This window comes from Nanorana parkeri, unplaced genomic scaffold (assembly GCF_000935625.1).
Source record: "Nanorana parkeri isolate BGI_ZX_2015 unplaced genomic scaffold, ASM93562v1 scaffold265, whole genome shotgun sequence".
NCBI classification, from domain to species: Eukaryota; Metazoa; Chordata; class Amphibia; order Anura; family Dicroglossidae; genus Nanorana; species Nanorana parkeri.
Window position 1 is genome coordinate 936,782 of NW_017306533.1, and position 26,091 is coordinate 962,872.

The 26,091-nt window shown below is 42.2% G+C and overlaps 1 protein-coding gene across 2 annotated transcripts in view; it reads left to right on the forward strand.

The window, feature by feature from the left end:
* Positions 1–24,403, forward strand: part of TNPO3 (transportin 3) — a 62,089-nt gene extending 37,686 nt beyond the window's left edge. Inside the window, exons 8-23 of one of the 2 annotated variants that reach the window (XM_018557083.1) lie at positions 1,570–1,716; positions 3,032–3,139; positions 3,715–3,806; positions 6,417–6,556; positions 10,285–10,476; positions 12,629–12,720; positions 14,199–14,275; positions 14,630–14,690; positions 14,812–14,967; positions 16,463–16,579; positions 18,479–18,573; positions 20,187–20,343; positions 20,662–20,829; positions 21,747–21,859; positions 22,331–22,425; positions 23,710–24,403. In XM_018557083.1, the coding sequence (XP_018412585.1) occupies positions 1,570–1,716; positions 3,032–3,139; positions 3,715–3,806; positions 6,417–6,556; positions 10,285–10,476; positions 12,629–12,720; positions 14,199–14,275; positions 14,630–14,690; positions 14,812–14,967; positions 16,463–16,579; positions 18,479–18,573; positions 20,187–20,343; positions 20,662–20,829; positions 21,747–21,859; positions 22,331–22,391 (1,776 nt within the window). In that variant the 3' untranslated portion in view covers positions 22,392–22,425; positions 23,710–24,403. The remainder of the gene's footprint in view (positions 1–1,569; positions 1,717–3,031; positions 3,140–3,714; positions 3,807–6,416; positions 6,557–10,284; positions 10,477–12,628; positions 12,721–14,198; positions 14,276–14,629; positions 14,691–14,811; positions 14,968–16,462; positions 16,580–18,478; positions 18,574–20,186; positions 20,344–20,661; positions 20,830–21,746; positions 21,860–22,330; positions 22,426–23,709) is intronic. The other variant, XM_018557085.1, reaches the window with a different exon arrangement.
* Positions 24,404–26,091: the final 1,688 nt, after the last annotated feature.

The window sequence follows — 26,091 nt, forward strand, 5'->3', positions numbered from 1 at the left end:
ATCTCGTGCTCTGCCCCCACGTCGTCCTGTGCCCCCATGTCGTCCTGTGCCCCCATGTCTTCTTGGAGCGGCACCGCAGACTCCGACGGCCGGGCCGCTTCTCCCGAGTGGAAATTTTGAGCCCTGTACTACAATATATGAAATAGCAACATTTTGTGAATGTGCTGAAGTTGTGGTGTTTCCAACTGTTGTCCTTTTCATTAAAAGAGAACTATGGGGTAACCTTTTTATCCCATAGTTCTCTTTAGGGGTCACAGGAGGACATATACTAGCGTCCTCCCGTGACCCAAAGCTCAGTATATCGTGAGCTACAGCTCGCGGTATACTGAGACCATCGCAGCTGGGACAGATCCCGACAATGCTTTCGAGAACCACCCAGCTGTGTGAATGAGGGGGGGGGGGGAGATCCCTGTGGGGAGTGGCACCTGACAGTCACCACTCTCTGCAGGGAGAGGATCGAGAAGTGAGCAACGGGATGTGTTCGCTCACTTCCCGATCTACTGAGCCGACCTGTGACAGTCTCATTGTCGCACGTCAGCTCGAACTATGAGGATGAGTGATTTTCACTCACCTCACAGTTCTCCTTTAAGCCCTGCTTACCTTAAATGTTTGTTCTCCTACAGACAGTAGCATCATGACATTAATTGGGTGTGTCAATGGGTGTGACACAGAAGCACACAAAGTTATTCCATTTGAAAACATGGAAGTATAAACCTAGCCCAAAGGGAATCTGTCTTGGTGCATATTTAGAATCCACTATTACAAAAGTAGACATAGCAGATTTTACTTATAACGTCTCAAAACTACATGAGTACATGTCTAAAAGCCCATAGCAAACAATCCAATAAAAGACAGAAACAGGCGATCAAACTGAAAGAAAAAATTGAACCTATAAGTTCCTGCCAAGAATAGCTTAGAACAACTGTTCATACTTGAGCCACTTGTAGAGGTTCCAACCTCTTGGAGCTTTCCAGTTATCCTGCTGCTTGGTGTCCTGAAGTATAGCAAAAAAAAAAAATGGAGTGGAATCCATATTTTAAGGTTGTCGGTGCTACCAGATTTCCCCAGGCAAGTAACGAAACAGGTGCAATTTGGTTCTTGTAGATCTCTGTTTCATGAAACCTGGAACTGCATGGGTGAGGAGGAGTCCTCTTTTGGTAGTTGGGGAGTTATTCTAGGAATCCTCCTGAACGTACATGACATCATGTTGCTGTGCTAATGAGCTGAACTGGTATTGCATGTTCACTAGTATAAGAGGAACACAGGTTTTGAAAATGTGGCTGGTTGGAGGTTTAAAAGCCATGTGCCAGTTTAATTGAAACGGTTTCTAATAATAATAATTCTAAACGTTCTAGAAGGTTTCTTATAGTTGCAAAGTACAGCTTCTTTCCAGTGACTTGTAACATTCACAATAAAAGTAGATTTTTCTTTCATTTTTACGGCAATTTATTGACCCGAATTGTTGTTCTTATATACTGTATATTTTGTATTCAGCTAGTTGTGCATATTAAATCTCTTTGCTGTACCTACCTTCATGCACTCACCGTTTTTAATCTGCTTTTTCAACAGGTAGTTGAAATCTCCTTTAATTTTTGGTACAGACTGGGAGAACATCTTTATAAAATAAATGACCAAGTGCTGAATAGTATCTTTAAACCTTACATACAAAGGCTTCTCCACGCCTTAGCTAGGCACTGTCAACTCGATCCTGACCATGTAAGTTGTCATGCTATGTTGTTCTTTATATGCTTTTGGTTGGAATTCATTATAGAGCTCTTCATTGTTTGTTAGTAGTATGCACCTTTAGAAATTAGGTTGTTTCATGGGTCTGCAAAAATCAGGGTAGAATGACCCCGCAGACTGTCTATTTCAGGCATTGCTGACGCTGAATGATGGCCAAATGATGGTTCAGCAGATCCATTTTTACATTTGTAATTTTGTACGAAGTGTTGGCCAAACAGTGCAACACACCAGCACTGCTTTACCTTCTCTGACCCAATATTCCATGGGAACCCTGGTGCTCAGTCTAAGTCCCTGCCGGACCCCATCAGCAAAATAAAGGGAAACGAGCTGGCTTAATGGCGTGTCTTTATTGTAAAGGCACAAAAGCAGCTACAAAAATTGCTAAACGTGTTTCTGTCCACCAAGGGACCTTATTCGTAGCAATAGAATCGCAAAAACAAAGGCAATAACTACAAAAACAAGGGAACGCTTATTGACAAAACCCTCCTACATGTGTTCACATATACCTGGTGAGTTAAGCCCTTCAATGCTAAAACAAAAAATAAGTTAAGACAACCCATCATTCCTTGATGTAAAGCTGAGGGGGGTTAAATCTCTTAAAGATGCATCACACTTGGCAGTGACATAGGTAAAACAAGCAGGATCCCAACACAACGCATGTCATATATAATCCTAAATATAGACCCAGATATTCCTGCACTAAAACGGTACACATATCGTGTGTATATATAGGCATATATTTATTCCATTTTTACTTCAGGAATCTATGGGTCTATACTATATTTATGTCCATATATGATAACATGCGTAGTGTTGAAATCCTGCTATATATGATGGCATGCATTGTGTTGAAATGATTACACCAGTACTTGCACCCATGGGGTGAGGGGCATGCAGCTAAGTACTCGTAGCATGATGTACTCCTTTTCCCTTGAACTTAAGAACTGAAACTGAAGGTCTGCTTGAAGAGCTATTCTTTGTTTTATTTGAAGCAGAACTCTAACCAAAAATAACAAGATGAAATGAATAGCCCATTAAAGGATACAATAACAAAGCCAGCTTTCCAGAGATTTCCACCATAGTACTTTTTTTTCTGCCATGATGGCCAGCGACCTTCAGCCCACAAAGCCCACTACCTGCCCCAGTCTGTGACTGGACAGTGAAAAGGAAGCAGCATATTTGTGTCTTTTGTATCTACTTAGAATTTTAATTTGCCATTTTCTTGTTTAACAATGTTTGACAGATGATTCTTTTGGGTGCTGATGTATAATAAACTAATTTTCCACAGGAAGGGGTTCCTGAAGAAACAGATGACTTTGGAGAGTTCCGTGTGCGAGTTTCAGACCTGGTAAAGGATCTGATCTTTCTGGTGGGCTCCATAGAATGTTTCTCTCAGGTATGTAATTTAACCATAATTATATCTCTGCCTTTTATATTCCTTGCAATGAGTAGGGCTGCCTGTTCAAACTGACCTGTTGGGATGGATTTACAAAAGCATTAAATGCTGTTTGATTACATTTGTGTGTTCACGTTGCAGAGTGAATGTTGGTCACTAAAATGAACCTTTGTTCACTTTTGATACCCGATCATATGATGGCAACATTTCTGTTTTTTGTTCTTTTTATTTTATTTTTTTATTCTTTTTTTTTATATTTTTATTTGATATTTTTATTTTTTGGTATTCAAAGCACCCTCAGGTTTACCCTAATTACTTACATTCACTTTGCAGAGTCAGCATTTATTTTGCTAAGTCAGCAGCATTCTATTCCTTAGGTAAACTCTACCGACTACATTGAATTACCCTCCTTAGGCCCTCCCTTTCCACCGCAGCTTGGAATGACGGTGTTAATTAAATTGTCCAAGAAGAAAGAAGGTCTATAACAATTATCTTACATCAAGAATGTTCAGTGATTATCTTAATTGTTCTAATGATGCTTATTTTCATTTATATGTCTTATCCTTTCCATGCAGTTGTATTCTACTCTGAAAGATGGGAATCCACCCTGGGAAGTCACAGAGGCGGTGCTGTTTATAATGGCTTCAATAGCTAAAAGTATAGATCCGTAAGCATTACTTTTATTTTTTCTTTCAGTTTGATCGCCTGTTTGTCTTTTCTTGGATTGTTTGCTATGGGCTTTTAGACATGTACCCATGTAGTTTTGAGCTGTTATAAGTCAAATCTGCTATGTCTACTTTTGTAATAGTGGATTCTAAATATGCACCAAGACAGATTCCCTTTGGGCTAGGTTTATACTTCCATGTTTTCAAATGGAATAACTTTGTGTGCTCCTGTGTCACACCCATTGACACGCACATGTGTTTTGCTGTTGATTCATTTTACATGCTGCTTGCCTGCATTTCATAAAAGGCATGAATTTGAGGAGGGTCTTTGAAATAAATTTGAATGTTAATGCACTTTTTTTGTATCCAAATATAGTATAAATATCTATCTTGTATCTAAAGCCCAAACTTTTTTTTTTTACTTGGCATCGAGGGCGAAAAGTTAGGAACTTCTGTTGTGGGGTTTTTTTTTTTTGTGTGAATCCGTTGGCATAGATTGTTCTTAGGACAGCTGTCCTAGAATGTATTTCCCTTACTTTGGAGTGCTTTTACTTCCTGTTGTATGTACAAGACAGGAAGTAGAGGTAAATATCGTGTGAGAGACAGCCAGAAAGCAAACCTGACAATGATTTTAACTTTACAGATACTCCTCGGGTTGCGATAGAACGAGTTACTTTCTTTCGCATTTATGATGGAGTTTACTGTACTGTACCCACGGATAGGTAGCTGCCAGATAACTAGTTTCTGGTTGCTTGAGAGTTAATTGCAACTCAAGCAACCATCCCCGAGATACTCTGCTTCCCCATTCACTAGCTAGCTCGCTTCCGCAGCCGGAAGGTGAATGTAAACAACCGAGAGCAATAGCAGGCTGGCTATCGCACCAGCACACTAAACAGAAGAGCGTACTTGAGAGAGAGCTTTCTCTCTTAGGTCTACTCCTCTTAGTGGGCGGGGTTTCACTAGCCAGCCTGCTATTAACTATTGCAATTTGAAATAGCCAATACCAGTCTGGCTATTGATCCCCATTGTGTACTGTCGGCTGCTGACCACGGCAGTACGGTACACAAGTACACTCCTTGGTTTACGATGCGATCGGGTTAGAATGGGTTTATCAGAACTAACCTGATCTATGGGGTTAAGGCTTTTCTCCATAGTTTTCCCCTTAGCGCCCTCCCGTCACCCTAGGCTCAGTATACCGCGAGCTGTAGCTCGCGGTATACTGAGACGCCGCAGCTGAAGCGGATCCCGACAATTGTGCCGGAATACCGCCCAGCTGCGTGACTGACAGCTGGATCTGCCTATCTAGAGGCAGAGCCAGCTGTACCCGCCCCCTCCCCCATCCGTTCCGCCAGTCAGCGCTGGCGGGGAGGGGGGAATCCACCCCCTCCCCAGTCACGGCAGAGAGCCGTGACGGGATCGAGAGGTAAGCGAACGCCGCTATGTGTTAGCTAACCTCCCGATCTACTGAGCCGACCTGTGACAGTCTCATAGGTCGGCTAGAACTATGAGGTGAGTGAAAAGCACTCACCTCATAGTTCTCCTTTAGAAATAAGCAAGCGCTGTGCGATGTACACACTCAACCCATTCACGCCATCCCTAAGATGCGATGAAGGGTCCTGGCGCTTGGGAGTATGTAACTCCTGTGCACATGCATCAACATTGGCCACCCAATGGCCTAAGAAGACTTCTGAGAACCTGAAAGAGATGGGGTAAGGGACAGTGCTGAGGACCAAAGAGCACTCCAACAGCACTGGAGAAGAGCACACCTGTAAGTTTAAATGTGCCCTAATGTGCAAGTGTATCCGGTGCTAGATCCACTTTAATTTCTGTTTCAATTATTTTATTAAGGTTTTGTAAAAAAAACAAACAAAAAAAGTACAATTGCATGGAAAATATTGTACACAACGTACAGGGAAATATTCCGGTCCATAAAATCTTCAAGTTTTATACATAGTGTGTTTAATCCAGCAGATCCACTCTAACTTCTAATGAATTAAAGGAGAACTATGACATGAGTGATTTCCACTCGCCTCATAGTTCTAAGCCGACCTGTGACAATGAGACTGTCACAGGTCGGCTCAGTAGATCGGGAGGTGAGGGAACACATACCGGGTTCCCTCACCTCTCGATCCTGTCATGGCTCTCTGCCGTGACAGGGGGAGGGGCTGGATTCCCCTCTCCCCGCTCCGATCTGCCAGCGCTGACTGGCGGAACGGACGGGGGAGGGGGCGGGTACAGCTGGCTCTGCCTCTAGATAGGCAGAGCCAGCTGTCACTCACGCAGCTGGGCGGATCCCGTCATCTAAGTCGGGATCCGCTCCAGGTGCGGCGTCTCAGTATACCGCGAGCTGTGGCTCGCGGTATACTGAGCTTAGGGTAACGGGAGGGCGCTAGTTTGTGTCCTCCCGTTACCCCAAGGAGAACTATGGGGAAAAACACTGACCCCATAGTTCTCCTTTAATAAACCTTCCCCTTTCCTGTGTCTACACACCTATTTTGACTTAATCTGAACAATAATATTAATATTTCAGCATATATCAATACCTATCCGGGTTTGCATATGCGCCTGAATATTTGTTAATCTCTCCATCCTCTTTATTTTCTTTTTTGCAGAGTGAATAATCCAACTTTACTAGAAGTCCTAGAGGCAGTAGTCAGACTTCCTGAGTCTGTTCACATTGCTGTGCGCTACACTAGCATAGAGCTGGTAGGGGAGATGAGTGAGGTGATTGACCGAAACCCTCAATTTCTTGGTAAGTCCCTAAACGTTGGCTTTGAAATACATTTGTTTTTGTGTGAATATAATAGAATAGCAATACATTCAAGGATAACACAATGTGTGTTATTCTGTCCAGTATGCCTTTCATTTTTGGTAATTTGATTTTTTTTCTCTTTGTCGTCTATTGAGGAATACAGAAAGGCATATACTGTCAGGTTGTAATGCTGCTTAGGACTGGAAACTGAAAAAAATAAATAAATCTGCAGGCTAGCCCAGGATAACCCGTCCTATTCTCAGCATACCTCAGCTTTTTTCTAGTGTCATAGGAGAATGGACAGCTGTTCCTTAGCTCTACCGGGGAAAGTCTAACCATTTTTATTAGCTTTTTTTTTTTTTTTCTCTCTCTCTCTTGAATTTTTTTCTTCAATCAAGATTCTTTGCTACATCCCTGTTTGAGCTGCTCTTTACAATGGCAGATATCTCAATGGGCCTTTACCCAGCCTAGTTTTGGAGTGCCGCACCCAGACATCTCTGAGTGGACATGCAGGGCTAACCTGGAAGTGACCTTTGGGCACTGGGTTCTGCATCAGGCACTTTCCAGTCCTTGTTCTGGTAACAAGTAAGCTTTCAATAAATGCTTTCCAGGTCCACAGCCATTATCACTTCTTCTGTGCTTGGCCTCTCTCTGAAGACTCACTCTGTGGGTAGGCCAATCTGTCTCAGCACCAGAACTTAGGCCGTTTATAAGTACTTCTGGTACCTGCTTTCCACTGGTTTTAGTGCAAAAGGGGTTAATGTTCAGGGACAGAGACCTAATGCCATTTGCTGGGTGCAGTGTTGCGTGTGTTCCATGCACTTTTCTACTGCTCAGTTTGCAAAGAGCTACATGGAGCGCCACAAGTCGCAGTCGTCATCTCTGACTCTGATTTAGGCTCCTGAGTCTTTTCCATAAGAAAAGTTTATTGAACATAGAGAGAGAATAATAAGCCATGTGGGATAACATAGACAAAATAAGCATCACAGTAAGGTGAGGAATAGCATATTATAGCAGTACAATATAAAAGCAATCAAAAATGATGAGAAGCAATTGAGAATCGGAGCCGGCTCTGATTCTCAATTGCTTCTCATCATTCTTGATTGCTTTTATATTGTACAGTTGTCTGACATAACATGTAACTCTGTCCCATTATCGATCAAGATGGCTTGTAATTGGTATATGGACCCTAGCTTCACTCTCACGTTTATTTTTCTTCCCTTTTGGGAATGTGTTATAGAAGAGAAAAAAATAAAAGGGTCGGAGGGGCAAGCAATTAAGTGGGAAAAGGGTGAATTGGGGGAAAAGCGCTGCTAGCAGAAGAGTAGAGAAAGTGCAAATGATAGTGAGAAAATGGTCAGAAAGGCACAGAGATCAGAGAATAGAAATAAGAGAGAAGACAAAATTAGGAATCCTAATTTGGTCTCCCGTGTGGGGTTTTGGAAAGCCAGGTTACAAGTTTCAAGAGAGCATACAATTGATAACCGAATTATAGGTTGTATTCTTCCATTACACAAGTATATGCAGGAGCAGTTCTAAAATGTAGCCAACAGGCCCACGTGAAGGTATCCTGATTTTTTTTTTGTTGTGTGCTATTTGAATTAATTTTTCCATCCCAGCAATCTATGCTATCTTTAAAAAAAAAAAAAAAGCCCTTGAGCGAAGGGCTTGACTTGCACAAAACAGGAATGACTCGTTTTGCTCCTTTTTCTAATCCTTGTACAGGAAGATCTATTGTACATGTTATTGGTCGTGCTTATTTCTGGGAATCAAACTTAGTTCACAGGGAGCACAGATCACACCTTGGATTTGCCTTTGAATCGGTCATTCATAGGATTCTTCCTAGATAGCCCTTACTTGGGTGAGGTGAATGCCTGGCCTGCAAGTTCTTGCAGTCATGTACCTCCTCCTCTCTTGGACTTCTGGGTCAGGGGAGCTGTGGCTTAGAGCATTTTCTAGCCTAGGAAGACTTTGAGCTTCCTTTATTAGGACATTGTTCAGGTTCTCTGCCAAATCCCAGTGCTTGAAGATATATTCCTTCTTGTTGTTAATCACACTTTGGCTGTGAGCCCTTCCGTGTTGGGAAATTGCTGGTGATGTTCTATCTCCCTGTTGGACCAGAGTGACCAGTCCCTTGTTATTGTCTATGTTTAGGGGTTTCCCTCATGCTGTGTCTTCCCCACTAGTGTGAGTATTCTTGTCTCGTTCTTGTGCTATTACTACCTGGTGCAATCCTCTTCCTACCAGTTGGGGAAGGGGGGGTCAGCCTCATCCTGTGCCAGCTGTGGGTGTTGGCCTTTTAGGCAGTGCTTGAGCCCACTGTCACCAGTGTTTGTCACATTGGGCATGCTCGCAGTTTGCTATTGCCCAACCCCTCAATTGGACTGCTTTTGGACATCCCGACAGTATATGACTTTCTGTGTCCCTTGATGGTTAAGTAATTAAAGATTTTTTTTTTTTTAACTCACCGTAGAATCCTTTTTTGGAGTCCATTGAGGGACACAATTTCCACCCCGGTGTTTATGATCATGCTCTGGTACGGCTTACTACATGTTGAGGCATCCTGGGAATAAAGACAGATTATACCTAGCTGGCCTGCCAATTGTTTGCCAATGTCCAGTCCTCCTGTAAGCAGCAGTATATCCCAACAGTATACGACTACTGCAGCAACACATCCATATCAAAATCTTGTCTTTAGCTTGAAAGTTTTTTTTTTGTGAGCCCATAGCAACCATTTGGGAATTTGTGACAGAGGGTTGGTACACTACATAATCGTCATGTGCTGATTATTAAGTGTGTAGATTTAGCGGAGCAGATTCCTCCAATGCTATGAGCGCGTTGATGGAGGAGTCCTCGCTGTCTCCTTTGTATTCTGACAGAACAGAGCTCATTGGCTGCCGGCTCTGTTTGAAGGAGGTGGTTGGGAAATCTTCCTATAATCCGCTCCGATTTCCTGAGGAAATTCGCACAGTGTATGGCCACTTTTTAGTTCTGATTTTTTTTAAGCCATGCAGGCAACTTTTGGCAGCCAAAATACTGACAATTGGAGCCTGTATATTGTGACCTGTTGGTTATTTCCTGTACTTTACACTTAGTTCTTCAACTGCAGAATTATATTCACACAGTGAGTGAAGCTAGAGGTATTATTTTGTTGGTATCTAGTTCAACTAATCTTCACCTGTAGTTAATATCTTCTCAGTCTTTTGCTATTCCAAAATGAAAAAATTATAGTACAGTATATTCGCCTTATCTGACATTCAAGCAACCGGTGGGAAAAAAAATCGAGGACACGTCCTCCAATTTTGTTTTATGCCGGTGGCTTGATGCACACTAAAAAATGTAAATAGCATCTAAATGTATTTAGTTGCTAGGGAAATTCTTTGTTTACACGGAGGGGGGCAGTTGGGGGTTAGTGGGGCGCTACGGGGTGGTTGCTTCAGTTACTAGTTAACTCTCAAGCAACCAGAAACTACAGTTACTCGGCACCTACCAATCCCCGTGGGTGCTGGATAACGGGGGTTTACTGTAAGAAGAATGTACTGCGAAACCTGTGTGAAAGTGTGTGGCGCAATAGAGTAGGTGGTTACTCTTGGCAGCCAATCCTCTTCTTCATTCCTTTTCTTTTTAACATTTGCAATATGCAACAAAGATCCTCCTTCAGGCATATGTATAGAGACTTTTTTTGTCCTTCTTAAATTGTATCCTGTCTTTATCACTGATATCATTAGATCCTGTGTTGTCCTACCTAATGAAGGGCTTGTGCCAGCCAACCTTGTCTACACCTTCTGCCAAAGCCATTCAGAACATTTGCTGCGTCTGCCGGGACCACATGGCGCAGCACTTCAATGGTCTTTTGGAGATCGCTCGGTCTTTGGACTCCTTCTCATTGCCACCAGAGGCTTCTGTTGGACTTCTAAAAGGTTTGAGCCTTTATGTTACTGAAGTTAAAAATACCATGGAATCTGCAGAGTGTTTATTACACAAATCTTTAACAATATTTGACAATGTATGCAACAAAGATAGCTTTGTATGTAGTAGGGATGCACCGATACTAGTATCGGTGCCGATACAAGTATTTGGCTTTCTGATTGGCCGGGAAGTTGGCTTCACGCTCCCTCGTCACCTCATGACTGAGGAGCATGGAGCCGGCTTTCCGGCCAATCAGGAAGCCGGGCGCCGCGTCATTACTCGGCTTCCTGATTGGGCAGAAAGCCAGCTCTATGCTTACTCGTCACATAGTGGCAAGAAGCATGGGGTTGGCTTTCCTGCTAATTGGGAAGCCGAATGGCGAGTCTTTGCACGCCTCCCGGCTAATCAAGAAGTCATGGGGTGAGTCATTACACGCCACCTGGCTTCCTTAATGGTTCTTTCGGTATCGGCGAGTACCGAAAAAAAAATATCGGTTCTCGTACTTGATAATGGAATACCGGTATCGGTGCATCCCTAGTATGTAGTAAACTCCCTGCTTGAGCTTTCCTGGTATATGGCAAAGGAGGACATTTAAGCTTCTTTGTCAGATCTTATGTTAACTTTACTACTGCTGTACTGAAACATTAAGAAATAACAGGTTAGCTGGATGTGAGGGGAAAGTATCTGGTGTTGACCCATACTGTTTCTTAATAGGGTTTCTTATCATTGTTTTATCCCTGGGCTAATGCCATTGAATACTTTCAGTTGCCAGTGGGGAGCACTTCATTGCTATGCCTATCCTACGGAAGATTTTTACCTCTCCCATAATATGACCACTTTATTTAGATGGCAGAGTGGTATAATTTGTGATTCTAGGCTTAAACTTGCCCAGATATAATTTAAAATCAGCTTCTGAAGAGCCTTTAAAGAGTAACTCCACTTTTGTTGAGAGAGAAAAAAAAAATCAATCCCCTCTGCGTGATCTGTGTACATTGCAAGGATTTTTACAAAATGTGTTGGTTTCCTACCCGCTTCTGTTCTGAAGAAATAGCCATTTGTTGCAGCATGTCCTTTCCAAACTGATCCCTGAATGGGAGGGTCTGAATTCGATATAATCAGTTGGTGGGCATTGTGCTAGGGAAAGGTGCCGTGTCTGCATCCCTTTAGTAGTAATTAACCCTTAGAAGAATAAAGCACCCTTGCAACAGGATTTCATTTTTGATGAGATACTCCGTCTTAGTGCAGAATTTTAGGAAAATCGGTCAGCCAATCACAGAAGCAGGAAGTGACATTTCTGGGGGGGGATCCATACACCAACTTGTACGGAACTCCTTCAGGTCGCCATATTGCATTTTTTTTTGTGACCGATTTAGAACATTACAGCAGCTACAGTTTTTAATGGAAAGGTAATTTTTTGTAACATTAAATTATAATGGTTTTCTCATTTTTATATTTTTAAAGTGGCGTTACCTTTTAAAGTATGAGTGGGCTTGTATTAGCAGAAAGTGGGAGAGGTACAGCAATGTACCATTATTGCCATGATGTGGCCCAGTTATGACATGTGATAGCCGTTACAGTTCTCGGAGAGTTTTCACAAGGCCCAGTTCAAAGTTGAGTAGTTGGTTGCATACGCAGGCCACAGAGTTGGTAAATCCCTATAATCAGATGTGCGAGTGTGCTTCCATTGAAAGGTACTTGTCTTGTACTTGCAGGCCTGAAACACCTGCAAAGTCTTTGAAGCTATTCTATATTCTGAAAGTGATTTCACAAGGTTTTGTTTTTTTGGGGGGGAGACTTTACAACAGCTAGTTCTGTGCCTTTAAATCAGTCTTGTACGCTGGTGATAAACACCAGTGCAAAAAGTATCTGGGATAAGGGAAATGTCTGCTTGGTTCTACAGTGAATAATACAGTTAGAGAATTGAGATCCAAATATGTAGAAAGACTGCAAATACAGGTAATGCACACAGGTATGCAAGTAAAATTCAGGATATCCAAAATATGAGCCTTTTAGTAATGTTTGTGAGCCAGAAAGATACATTCTAGAAATTGTTCCTAAAATTTGCATGGCTTCTGTAATGTTTAAGGTTAATTTCCATGTATCTTGGGATTTATGCAACCCTTTGTGTTAATGCATTTCACTGACCCACTTCCCCCACATCAGGCACTGCACTGGTCCTTGCACGTTTACCTCTGGACAAGATCACCGAATGCTTGAGCGAGTTGTGCTCTGTCCAGGTCGAAGCCCTTAAGAAGGTGAGAGCATTTTGTTGCATGTAAAAGTGATTATATTTGGCTCCTCCTAAATGGTCTTCTTTCTTTACTGATATATATTTAAAGTGGACATTTCTATGAGCTTGTTTATTTGACAGTAACTGTTATTATTTTAGATAAAGTAGTATGTATAATGTTTTCTTTAAGACAAACGAGGCTTTTTTTGTGATATCTCTTTTTTTTGCTCACTGATCATTTACTTTGATCAGTGTTCAGTTTAAAAAAAAATGTTACTATAGATAAAAAGCATAAGTTTAATTCTAAAATGACACTGAAATCAGGATTATGGTACAAAGCATTGCAGTTATTCACAAATTAAAAAAAATAGCAATAAAAAAAATCAGGACGTACATGAACTATGAAATGTAATTGATGTGCTTGTATACACTGGTGCTATTATCTTTGTGCAGAACAGGGAAAATTCAAATGCCCTGCATGGGAGGGCTACATATAAAAGTCCATGCAGCTATTACAACTGATATAGAGATCAATAGGAAAAAAAACTGCTAGCCTTACTTTTATATAGGATCATTTTTTAGCCAGTTTAATTTGTCCCACCTATGCTTATACCAAAGCCTTAATCCTAAGATAGCCGTACGTGGCAGAGATTTCTCATGTTCAGGCCACGGAGTCACTTAACAGTGGGAGCATGTCATGCTAAACAGTGTAGATAGAGGCTCTCCACCTTCACTTAGAGACACCTTTTTGGGGGGGGGGTTTACTTTACCCATGGTCAGCAGATAGTGGGTTATTGCCTGCTTTTTCCTGATGGTGCAGAACCGTGCCACAGCAGGGAAGCCTCCTGACAATATTGCCTGCCTTAGAGAGCGGAGGGAGGAATTCCTGTGGGAAGCAGTGACTGACAGTCAGTGCTCTCTGCAGTGATAAGTCACCAAGAGCTGAGCAATCGGAGCTTGCGTGATCGTTCAGCTCATGGTCTTAGAGCCGGTGTGGTAAAGCCACAGTGTTCTACATCAGCTCTAAGCAGTGGGGGGAATATATATCACTCTGTCTGCTTTTGCCCTTTAAGACTGCCAAAACCTCTGGCTAACGTTACACTCTGTATAACAGAACAGCAATTGCATTTCATTAGATGCAGATACTGTTCGGCCAACAATTTTCAAACCCGGCTCCTTCAATTTTATAATCAAAGGTTGTTGAGCCAAATTTTGACTGCTTTAGCAACAATCGGACGAAATTACAGCCATGTATGGCTAGCTCTAGTTTTGTGAAAGCTAAGCTGTCAGGACAGTGTTTCCTTCAACAGTGGTTGGGCAGTAAGATCAGAAAATGATCAGTGAGCACTTGCATTGCAAACTTTGGTTTCCTTTTTGAAGTACATATGTATTTGTTACCCGTTATTCCAGAGTAGCTAATGTCAAGGTGAACTGCAGTTCCCAGTGGTTGTATGTAATTATTTGTAACGTGTCAAGAAACATATTCCCTACTTCTCTGTTCAGCTCCTCTCCCAAGACCCTAATAATGGCTTGTCCTCTGACCCCACGCTATTTCTGGACCGACTGGCAGTCATCTTCAGGTAGGTGTCATACCACCAGCAGTTCTTTTTTTAAAGAATTCATTACGTGCTGCTGTTTTAATGATAGTTGCTCATAACGGTTTTTGATAGGAACTGTTTGCATTGCTCAACATCAGCAAATCAGAATTCAGTCTGCACATAAAAAAAACGTTTCTTTGTGATTGGTTGTTATGCAATAGAGTTCTTTTCTTTTTAAAGACACTTAGATAATGGGATATAACCAACTACGATTTAAACTTGTTATTGCCATTTGGTGAATGCCGTGTACAAGTCTGTGTGCTTTTGGGTTCTGTATTTGTATTGAAGTAGAGCAGGCAAAGCATTCCTCTTGATAGATTTGTGTTTTATTTTAAGGCACACCGTTCCCTCAGTAGAAAATGGACAGACTCACCCATGCCAAAAAGTCATCCAAGAAGTAAGTAACTAAAGGTGGGCTTGCCCACTTTGTGTAAGGCTGTGTAATGTGTATCATCTGTGATCACTAGTTATCCTGTAAAATTCTGATGGCTGTCCTGTCCATTTGTTGGTGATAATAGTCGTTTCAATCTCAGATATGGCCTGTGATGTCCGAGACCTTGAACAAGCATCGTGCTGACAACAGAATTGTGGAGCGATGTTGCCGATGTCTGCGCTTTGCTGTGCGCTGTGTTGGAAAAGGGTCTGCTGCACTCCTGCAGCCTCTTGTTACTCAGGTATTTGACATGATCTTATAAAAGAAACAGTAAGGGTCACAGGAGGACATTTACTAATGTATTGCCTTCTATATGCTGACAGCGCGGAGCCGCGTTGCAGCCGGGAAAGATTCCAGCAATATTGTCCGGATCCAGCCTGCTGCCTGATTGACAGCTGACTCTGCCCCTTCCCCTGTCTTTCTTTCCAGTCAGTGCTGGAGAAACTGAGGGGAAAATCCCTGCGGGGAGCGGTGACTGACTGATGGCTTCCCGGCCAAACACCATGGAGCCAGCTTCCAGGGCAATCAAGAATCCGTGCAGCAGGTAATGGCACGCTGCCCAGCTTCCTGATTGCCCAGGAATTCGGCTCCATGCTACCGGAAGTACCTGTATCGGCGCTCGGTATCCGCGAGTACCGAAATATAAATATTGGTACTAGATACTGAAAAAACAGTAGCGGTGCATCCCTATTGCGATTAAATATACGCCTGTATCATTTTATCACAACACACACCAACACGATGCACAAACGATTTTTAACAAAAGTCGCTTACTTACAGTTTTGCGTTCCTTAATTTTTTTTTTTACCGTTCCCCCAAATAGGTGCAATTTTAAAATATTTATTAACTCTCAATAGTTTTATCTTTTAGAATTAGTCGTAAAACAATTTTTTTGTGCACCGCTACTGATTTTAGTGTGCTTTTATCAATTTAATTGTGTATTTTTATCGGTTTAATATTGATTTGACAAACAATTGAGCAATTATCGCATGACCTACCAAATTAGTAGCACCATCTGTTTATTTTACCGGGCCTGTGCTTTCGGAAAATATATGGTTTGGGGGGGTCTTTTACAAACCCTAAAAGCTGCAGTTAAAAATAAAATGTAAAAAAGGTGTGGCCAGCTGAGGTTAAAAGCGTTCAGGAGGGCTTGGCAGCGAAAGGGTTAAGCCAAATAACTTGGCAACCTACTACTACTACTGTAGTGCCCTGAGTTCTATTGTGCTTAGACATTTTGGTGTTTTGCATTTAAATTGCATTTTTACCATAGTTTAATCTTGTATAACAAATATACTGTATATCCTCAACACAATCAGTCGGAACACACTGCTCCGCCATGGCTCAGCAGGGGGAAACATAAAGGAGTTCCCACCAGTTAGAGCATGTCCACACTTCAGCAGTCACCACCGCTCAGTGTCAACTGTGTTTCACCCAATCAGGGCTTACAACTAAGCCCCGGTAGGGTGAAACACGTAGAGTGGGGTGGACCTTAAGTGGGACTTGGCGAGGCTGTGTGTTCTTTAGTAAAATACTGAAAGTGGTATACAGAGTGCGACCAAATTCTTCTTTTACATTGAGAGGTAAATATATATTGTCAAATTAAAATGTATGCGACTTGTAAGTCATGTATATCTGGGGAACACATTTCATCGAGTTTAACCTCTTGCCGTCCGCCCGTAGTAAAAAAACGGACGGACGGCACTGCAGCATCTATGTTTGTGGATATTTTTTTTCAGATGGTTAACGTCTACCAGATTCATCAACATTCATGTTTCCTGTATCTGGGTAGCATCCTGGTGGACGAGTATGGGATGGAGGAAGGTTGCCAACAAGGATTGCTTGAAATGCTGCAGGTGGGTCTCTTTCAGAACCTTCAGTTTACTTATGCTGGCGTTTTTATCGTACAGTATATTTCATTTTCGTCGTCCATTGAGGAACACTTCCCAACTACCTATAGAAGGATTGCACGTTGGCAAACAAAAAAGCTGTGGGTTAGCCGAGGATAACTCTTCCTTCTACTAACAGCAAGCCTGTGGGTTTTTTTGCTAGCGTCAAAGGGAGGGGACGGCTTTTCTGTTAGCACTTTTTTCTTTTGAATTTCCCCCCCTTCAAGAGTTTTTTCTCTACACTGCCACTGGAAATTTCCCCTTTGATCGGCAGTTGGTGTGATGGTCCTCAGCCTTTTGGACTGCATCCAGACCCCGCTGAATTGGATATTTTCGAAGTGACCTTAGGGCACTGGTTTCTGCATAGGGGGCTTTTTAGACTCAGTTCTGTGGAATACTTTCCAGGTCCTGAGTCTCTGGCATTAACTCAGTGCTTGCCCTTTCTTTGAGGACTCGCTGAGTGAGTAGGCCAGACAGGCTGAGCACTGGGAGCTACCTCATTTTCTTCGGTTGTTGGGCAACATTATTTCCTGTTCCTGCAGGTTTTTACCATGGAAGGGGTTAGTGCTTTGGAACTGAGTTCTATCTTCATCTGCTGGGTGGTGTTGGTTGTGTCCCCCAGCTCTTTGCTGCCATTCATTTATTGAGTAAGCATCTCCCCACTTCTGCTCCTGCTTGATCCGTTCCTGCTGTCCACTTAGTGACTTTGGTAACCTCTGGCCATCTGACACTCACCTGCTACCAGCTGTCTGGGTTTCCTGGATACTTGAGGACTTGCCTCTTACCTTGGAAAGGGGAGTTGGTGCAATACCATTGTACCAGGTGTGCTCAGCCAACTTTCTACTAATTATTCAGCAGCCCCTTGCTGCAGGCTTAGTAATGGTGCCAATGTCTGCAGTCTACTCTCACCTGTCCTCTTTGGCTCTGTCCTCTGCTCTTTGGGCTGAAGTTTTTTACCATGGTCATGCAAGACTTTATGACTGAAATGATTCAGTTATTTGCAGTTCTATTGCTAATACTTCTAAATAAAGGAGACCATTTCAGCTCTTGATGCAGAACTCCAAAACTGTTGCTTTTACCAATATTTTTTCCAATCTTGGGCCGTTTAAAATTTCCAAGGCCTTAAAGACTTTCCCTTTTGCAGCTGCTTTTTTTAAATTTTTCTTTACAGAGGTTTTAAGCACCCGGTTAAATTTGCTCCTTCCAAGTACTTCCTATTTTTTTGCTAAGGTGCTTACTATATTGGTAACCATGGGTAAGCTCTAGTATCGAATGGTGTTGGTGCTTACCTGGGTAAATTACCTCACTGTCTCCCAACATGACAGTTTTGGGGCCTGTTGATAGGTTGTTAAGGCCCTAGCACTGTAATATGGGGTTGGTTACATGTTTCCCCATACCCAGAAGCCCTGCTCCTTTGAAGCAAAGGGCTCAGATGGAGGGGAAAGGTGGCAATTGAGCATGGATGGCTGAATATGCCTTGCTGGGAAGGGGCTCCTAGGATGCACTGTCACATTACCCTGAATGTGCAAAGAAAAAATTGGCTCTTAAGGTTAAATGTACACATAGCTGAGGCTAGACATTTACTTGCCCCATGAAATAGTCTTGCAGTAAGGTAAACTAGTCAAATTTTGGCTAGTTAAAATCACCCATTATTACCACTGTCCCTATCTGCACAGCCCTTTCGGTTTGTGTAATGACCCGAATGTCTACCTCAACATTGATGTTTGGGGGGATGCGACATTACAAACATGTATTTGTTCAGTACCCATAATGCTTCAGCAGTCTTACTATTTCCTATTTTTTGTAATATGTAATCTTCTATAAAGGCTTAGTGCTTACATTGACTCTTGTGCTTTGCATGTACAGGCTCTTTGTGTTCCTACCTTTCAACTCCTGGAGCAGCAAAATGGACTCCGTAATCACCCGGACACCGTTGATGACCTTTTCAGGCTCTTTACCAGGTAAAGTGGAGTCTGGTCAACAAATCACCTGTCCTAATGTGTTATGGTATATGCTGTATGGCAGGGGTGCCCACAAGGTCGATCGCGATCTACCAGTCGATTGCGATCTACCATAGATCGCCATGTCCTCTCCTCCCGCCGCTTCTCTGGATCCCCGCTGCTCTCCCCAGCAGGGATCCGAGAAGACGTGAAGGAACCGGCGGCGGGGGAGGGCGGAGGACAGAGCCGCTGTCACTATAATGCAGAGCAGTGAGGAGAGAGAGAGACGCTCGGCCAGGATCTGATAGCCGGCGCCTCTCTCTCCCCCCCTCACTGCTCGTCCGTTCTGAGGATCGGTACATGTCAGTAGTATGTACCAATCCTCTGTGTGGGACAAACACTAGTAATCTGAATTGTCTGCGGTTTATATATTTGTTCATTTATTATTGTATTTGGATTTTTTGGGTGTTTTTTTTTTTTTCCTCTTTTTGATTTCTGTTGTATAAAGTCTAATAAAAAGTAATTGATTAAAAAAAGAGGTTTTTCACATTTGCACTGCTGTCACCTCTCCCCTATTCCTAATTGGGCATGGCTGCCTACTTTCGTTACCTTGCTGTTTTGCATTTACTAGAACTAAAACCACTATCTTTGTATGTTATAACTTATGAGTGCTGTTCTGTTTGTTCTCAAACATGTAGTTAACAGGGTCCCCTTATATCCTAATCCTCATAGCTAGTGCACGTTAACCTATTGGCAATAAATAAAGTAAAAATAAAACTGGATTTCGAAAAATACATTGGCTGCCTTTGCTGACCTCCTTTTGAAAATGTTTCCTGATTGCGTCTGACCTAAATACTAAGTGGATGACCCAAAACAAGTCAAAACTTCTCATCTGCATATTTTATTACAGGTCATTGACCCAGACTGTTGAAACCACTGGATCTGTATGACATCCAGGCAACTAGCATTTATATTAAGGCTGGGCACACACCTTACAACCATCGCTAGACAAAAGTCTTTGCGATGGTTGTAAGTTAATTAAAAATAACGTACGATCTGGCTATCTTGGACAGGCAGATCTTACTTGCGATGATCGCAAGCCGATGGCTTTTATCTTACGAACATGCTACACACCCGCCGAAAATCGTACGATTCTCGGCGGGCTTTCGAACATGTTCCTAAGATAAAAGTCGAGCGACCTTACAGTAGTAGAGGTCGCACGGCTTCCACACACCTTACAATAATCGTATGATTGCGGGATTACCCGCGATTATCGCAAGGTGTGTGGGCACCTTAAGAGAGGTCCCAGCAATGACAGCCTACATATTCCCTTCTGCAGGGATTCATAGACTGAAAAAAAGACATTTGCCTATCTAGTTCAAGCAAAAGACAATGCCTGCATTTTTAGAACCCTAAACCCACAGTTGATTGAGGAAGCCAAAAAAAGAAAACATTACAAAGCACAGTCCGAATTGTTTCAACAGGAAATAAATACCTTCATGATCCCCAGAGAGCATGCAATACTCCTAGATCAACAATCTGCAATTTATAATTTCCTATTAATAGTTGTAGCCAGTTATATGTTGTGTTTCTATAAGTATGTGCAAGGTTGCTGATTTCCTGTTCTCTCTCAGGTTCATACAGCGATGTCCTATTATCCTTCTGAGAAGTCAGGTGCTAATTCATGTATTGCAATGGGCTACTGCTGCCGCTACATTAGATCACCGGGATGCCAACTGTAGCGTCATGAAGTTTCTGCGTGATCTGATACACACTGGGGTAGCAAATGATGTAAGTCGTCTTCTTCACGTATCTAAACAACTATTGCATGTTTTATTGTGTTAATATGTTGTAAATGTCTTAAAACACAACTCCAGCTTGCGCTCGTGCGCGCACACACAAACACTCGCTTGCTTATTTTATACAAAACAAACCAGAGGCACCACCTTCTTGTGTAATATGGTTTAATGAAAATAATATCAAACCAGGAAGACCGATACTCACAATGACATGGACATTTATTTTTTTAAAGCTTGGGTTTTATTTTAAGGTACACATTTGCATTATGAACTGTATACTTGTAGCTGATCTTATATTTTATTGTCTCAGCATGAGGAGAACTTTGAAGTACGGAAGGATCTGATTGAACAAGTAATGAACCAGTTTGGACAACCGCTGGTCAGCCAGCTTCTCCATTCTTGTTGTTTCTGTCTCCCCCCCTATACACTGCCTGATGTGGCTGAAGTTATATGGGAAATGATGATTTTTGACAGGCCGGTAAGAAAAGCATAATTTATATATGTAATTATAGAAAGTTTTTAATCTGATATAGATGTCCTTAACCTATGACAACTTGTGCCACATTCAAGTGTAACCATGTTTTTTTTCTTGTCTATTGATGGACACAGGAATATAGTGATTCTTGGACATTTTGGTTATATTGAAGCCTTCAGGAGGACTCTGGCAAAACAAAAAATTTAGAGTTTGACCTACCAGTCATTTTGTTTCCAAGTGTCTTTTCAGGACAGCACATGAGATGGCATGACTCTACCCCCAGAGGCAGGAAACACAAACTCAGCAGACTTTAAAAGGTGGTCTGCCAGATAGTTAATCAGTATTTTCCCCAGAAATGGAACGTAGCTGAAAGACCAATAAACCATACAAACAGCACCAATAGGAGGGAACTTTGCTGTCCTGGAAAGACTCTTAGAAACAGAGTTACCAGTAAGTCTAAGGGAGGACCACTGTGGCAGGAAGAGCCCCAATCTCCACCACCAACCAACCCCTCCCCCCCCTCCCAACTGGTCCATGTGAGTCATTGGGTTTTCAAGGACTGTCCAGGAGGGTTAAGTCCACCTTTGGCCTTAGATCTGACATTGCAAAGATTTTTTTCTGATTCGAATCCTAAGCGATCTGGCTTTGATTCCTTTTGGCCCTAAAAAAAAACTTTTTGAGGAACCTTTTGACTTTTTTTTTTACCAGAAATGCTTTTTTTTTGTCTGCTATGTGGTCTAGAACAGCCTTCAGATTTGGACCGATTAGAATACATCAGAATTTAGTTCCACTTTAAGAACCATTGCAGGTGTTTGAACTGTTCTGATATGACCTTTTTTTTTTTTTTTTTTAGAGTAGTAGTAGTATAGTTTCAGCATGAATGTAAATTTATAACATTTAATTTCTCCATCTCTTTTCAGACATTTTGTAGATGGTTGGAAACGTCATTGAAGGGTTTACCAAAGGAGACGTCGGGAGGAGCAATTACAGTAACACATAAGCAGTTAACAGATTTCCATAAACAAGTCACAAGGTAAGGCAAACTGATCTCTGTTGGGCACCTTTCACACAGGCTCCTGTCAGTTCTGATCAGCAGGGGATTCGTGCACAGATGCACTGCCTATCAGAGCAGTTTGGAACGGATATCACCATTGTGGCATCCGTGTCCGTCCAGTTTTTAAAAACCTGAACTTATTGGATCTATGTTAGAACTATGGGGAATTGTAAGTAAACGGACATTTGGTGGGGGTAATCTATGTAAACAGACATCCGTTTAGATTCGTTTGTCCATAGACTAACATTGGGCTTCTGATCAGATCCGCCTCAAAAACGGACGGACCTGCCCATCTGAAAGGGGTTTAAGATACAGGCAGTATGGAAAGCCTGCTACAGCACACAATGATGTCAGTGTGGCTGATTTACATTAACACTGTTTGTATGTAAAACTAAAAAAAGAAAACTTGTGAAACAATTGTATTTTCATTGCTTTTTGTGTATATTACAGTGCTGAGGAATGTAAGCAGGTGTGTTGGGCTCTCAGAGATTTCACGAGGTTATTCCGATAGCTGCGCTCCTAAACCACCTTGCCTGTCTTCTATGGTGAGTAGTACTGTGTACTAGGTTCTGCCTGAGAGGTGTGGGAGAGTGTCTCAAAAGGCAAAACAGATACCGTATATACTCGAGTATAAGCCGAGATTTTCAGCCCAGAATCTGGAACTTAAAGGAGAGCACATTTATGAAACAATAGACAACATTTCCTGGTGGAGGATAACGCCACCATAACAGCCCTTTGTTGTAGTGGAGCAGTGTATTGACACTGACTTGTGGAAAGGGTCATGAAAGTGTGTGCGTGCGTATAATTATTATACAGGATTTACATAGCGCCAACAGTTTGCGCAGGCAGCGCTTTACAACATAGGGAAGACATAATTGCAATACAGTATATAATTACAATACAATTCAAGACACAATGGTAAGGAGGGCCCTGCCTGTGAGGGCTTACAATCTCTCATATATATGTGTGTGTGTGTGTGTGTGTGTGTGTGTGTGTACATTTTTTTTAAATAATTTTTTTGTGGTAAATGGTGAGAAACTCTCACTTTGTCACAGAGGCAGTAAGGGCAGGGACATGCCTAGTAGTATAAACCCTGTTGGAGGGTCTTACTCTTCACCATGCAGTACAAAACCTTGGCTGAAGTGGAATTAGCCTTTAGATATTCAAAAGCTGGCAGTGGAAATATTTTCAGGTGAATAATCATACCACTAACAAAGCCTGGACCAAATAAGGACTATGCTGACTCCTTTCCTCTCCTTATCTACCTGTATATGGTTATGGGTGAGATCAGTGCTTAGAGCACGCTTACCTAATGCTTAAAATCCAGTCCATATCAGTCACACAATAACACAGAGAAGCCCCAGGCATGGTAATCAGTATTCACGATTATAGTAAACACGTACTATAGCCATTATTTAACAAACCAAATCCTCTGAATTGCTCCATGGTGGACTTTGGCAATAAATAAGACCTGCTGATGGGGGCTATAGATTATACTAACATTTAGTGTGTCTCAATCTTAACAAATGTTGATCCATTTTAAGGAAACCAGTAAAAGTACCCCCGTTTATATGGAATACTAGTCGAGAACCAATCCTGTATAGAACCACTGGACATGGCACTGTTTGAGGTTTTGGCTGCATCCTGAGTGGCAGTTTCTATTCTTAAGCGGTGACAAGTAAAGGAATACTTTAAATAGGATAAATCCTTGTCACTTTTTCATAAGGATTATGAACGGCTGTTAATTACAGCATAGTGGTAGGTATGGGGACGTTTGTTTTTGCATTACTTATGAACATGTTGTTTTACACACATCTTTTCCTCTACAGTGAAGACAGGTTACCAGCCCACTCAGACAGCACCTCCAGAACCGAGAACCATTGTGGATTGGCTTCTAAAACCCCCAAGTGTGTGATGCCAAAAGGGGGACGCAGAGTGAACGAAACGGCTGGCAGGCGAGTTTGAGGACAGCGTCCCTGTGTGTAGCGTGCTGAAGATAATGTAACAAAACTGGGAAGAAAAGAGCGTCGAAACGCAACCCCTTCACTTCTGAGCTGGGGCAAATGCTCCCTAAAGAGCTGTGTTAAAAGGTTTTTCTATAGGTCTTACACAGCAATAAGGCACTCGGTGAACAGGTGGTACCCGATGTGTCCCGACATCCCAATCCCCCCCACAGTGCCACATTGTCTAAGACCTCGGGGGTGAAGGGGTTCTAACGGCAATGCCCAAGCATCAAATATGCATTTTGTTATGGGAAGGATCGGGAATTGGGAGGTGGCGTCGAAGGGTTTAGAGCTTTCCTTGATGGACTCATTTTAAAATAAAAAAAAAATAATAAAAAATACGAAAAAAAACTGCAATTAAAAAAAAAATGTAAAAAAAAAAAACGAAGAGCCGTCAGATAAAATCACTGGTTGGCGGAGTATAAATTTGCGTGGATGCAAACTGAGAAAATATGCAGCTAAACTTTCTGTGAAATGAAAAAAAGTAAAATGTGCAAAATAAAACGAAGTAAAAAGAGGATTTTTCATTGTTTGGTTTCTGGTTGTACAAAGGTGTAGCAGTTCTTTGTTCTGGACTTCGGATCCCAAATGATTGCATCTGTCATACTGCTACTTGCTTCAAACCGCACTGCAAAAAAACATTGATGTGAATCAGTAACATGCAGTACCTTCCATGCTGACTGAGGCACCCCCCTGCCCGCCCCAGCACGCCGAAGCACCGCCCCAAACTGGTCACCAAGCTGTTTGTGGGGAAGGGTGGAGACGGGGAGTAGCCTCCCTGCCCCTCGCTTGTCACTGGTGAGGCATCGAGATCGATGTCTTCAGTGAGTTTTTTTGATTGGACAGCTTGGACCAATGGTGCTTTTCCATTGGTCCAAACCATCCACATAGCTCAAGCCTCTAACATAGAGTAGAGGCTGTTGCCTCTAACATAGAGTAGAGGCTGTTGCCTCTACTCTTAACTGTCAAAAGCCGGACGCAGCACCGCCTGTAATTAACAGGCAGCACCCCGTCCATGACATACACAGCTGGGAGGCTTTCCCTGCTGTGTAACCTGTTAAAAGCTGATCTGAATGGGGAAAATACATAATACTAGGAGAGGCTCTGCCTCCCCTGACCACACGTCCCTGATGTGAATGATTACAGTGCTGCTTATGGTTCATCTACAGGAGGAATAGTTTTCTGTTCCTCCTTTTACTGTCCAGTCACAGGGTAGGGAGGGGGATCTGTAAATGTAATGTAACTGCAACAAATTAAAAAAAAAAGGATTTTTGTACTCGCTGTAAAATCCTTTTCTTGGAGTACATTGAGGGACACAGGAAGTGAAATACTGTAGAGATATCCATTAGCAGTCTAAGGGGAGGGCAACAGCAGACAGAATTTTAACAGGCTCACTAAAACTAACAGAACTGGGTACCTGCTGCAGTTCAAAGAGCTGCCTGAAAGACCTTATCCCAAAGCTGGCATCAGATGAGGCCTGAACATCACTTGATACCCAGCAAATGTGTGAACAGAGGACCAGGTGGCAACCTTGCTAATCTCTAAAATGGGAGCCCGATGCTGAGGAGCCCAAGAGGCACTGACAAATCACTTTTGCAGCCATCTAGAGATGACACCTACTTTATATTTGTTACATGTTCTTCTTCACATAGCATAACTTTAAAAAATTGTTGCTTACCTTTTTTTAGTTTCTTCTGAAAACACCAAAATTTGAAGTGTTCTCCTTCACTAGGACACTAGGGAGTTGCTGTTTACCATTATTAACCCTGTCTGTACCGTGCTGGCAGATCTCATCAGTTGCAAACAAGGTTTAACCCCTTTGTGATGGGAGACGTACAGTGTACGTCTTGTCACTTTGTGCCTATATGACTGGCCACGTACACTGTACGTGACGAGTTATATCAGGCTTTGTAATGCCGGTATTTGCTGATTCTCAGCATTTAACAGTCATTCATTAATGTCTCAGTATTGAGGCATTAATTAATGAAATAATTAAGCTTTTTGTAAAAGCTTCTTCCTTTCATTAATGAAAGAATGAAGCCGTTACATGCAAATAGAGGACCGCAATTTGCGATCCCGTATTTGACAGCTCAAAATAGCAGAGAGGCAGCAGTGACTCACCTCACCTCTCTGCTATTTGTTTTGACAGCTCGAGAGCCCGATGTTTAGATACATTTCACTCAAAAGATACAATGTATATCTTTTGAG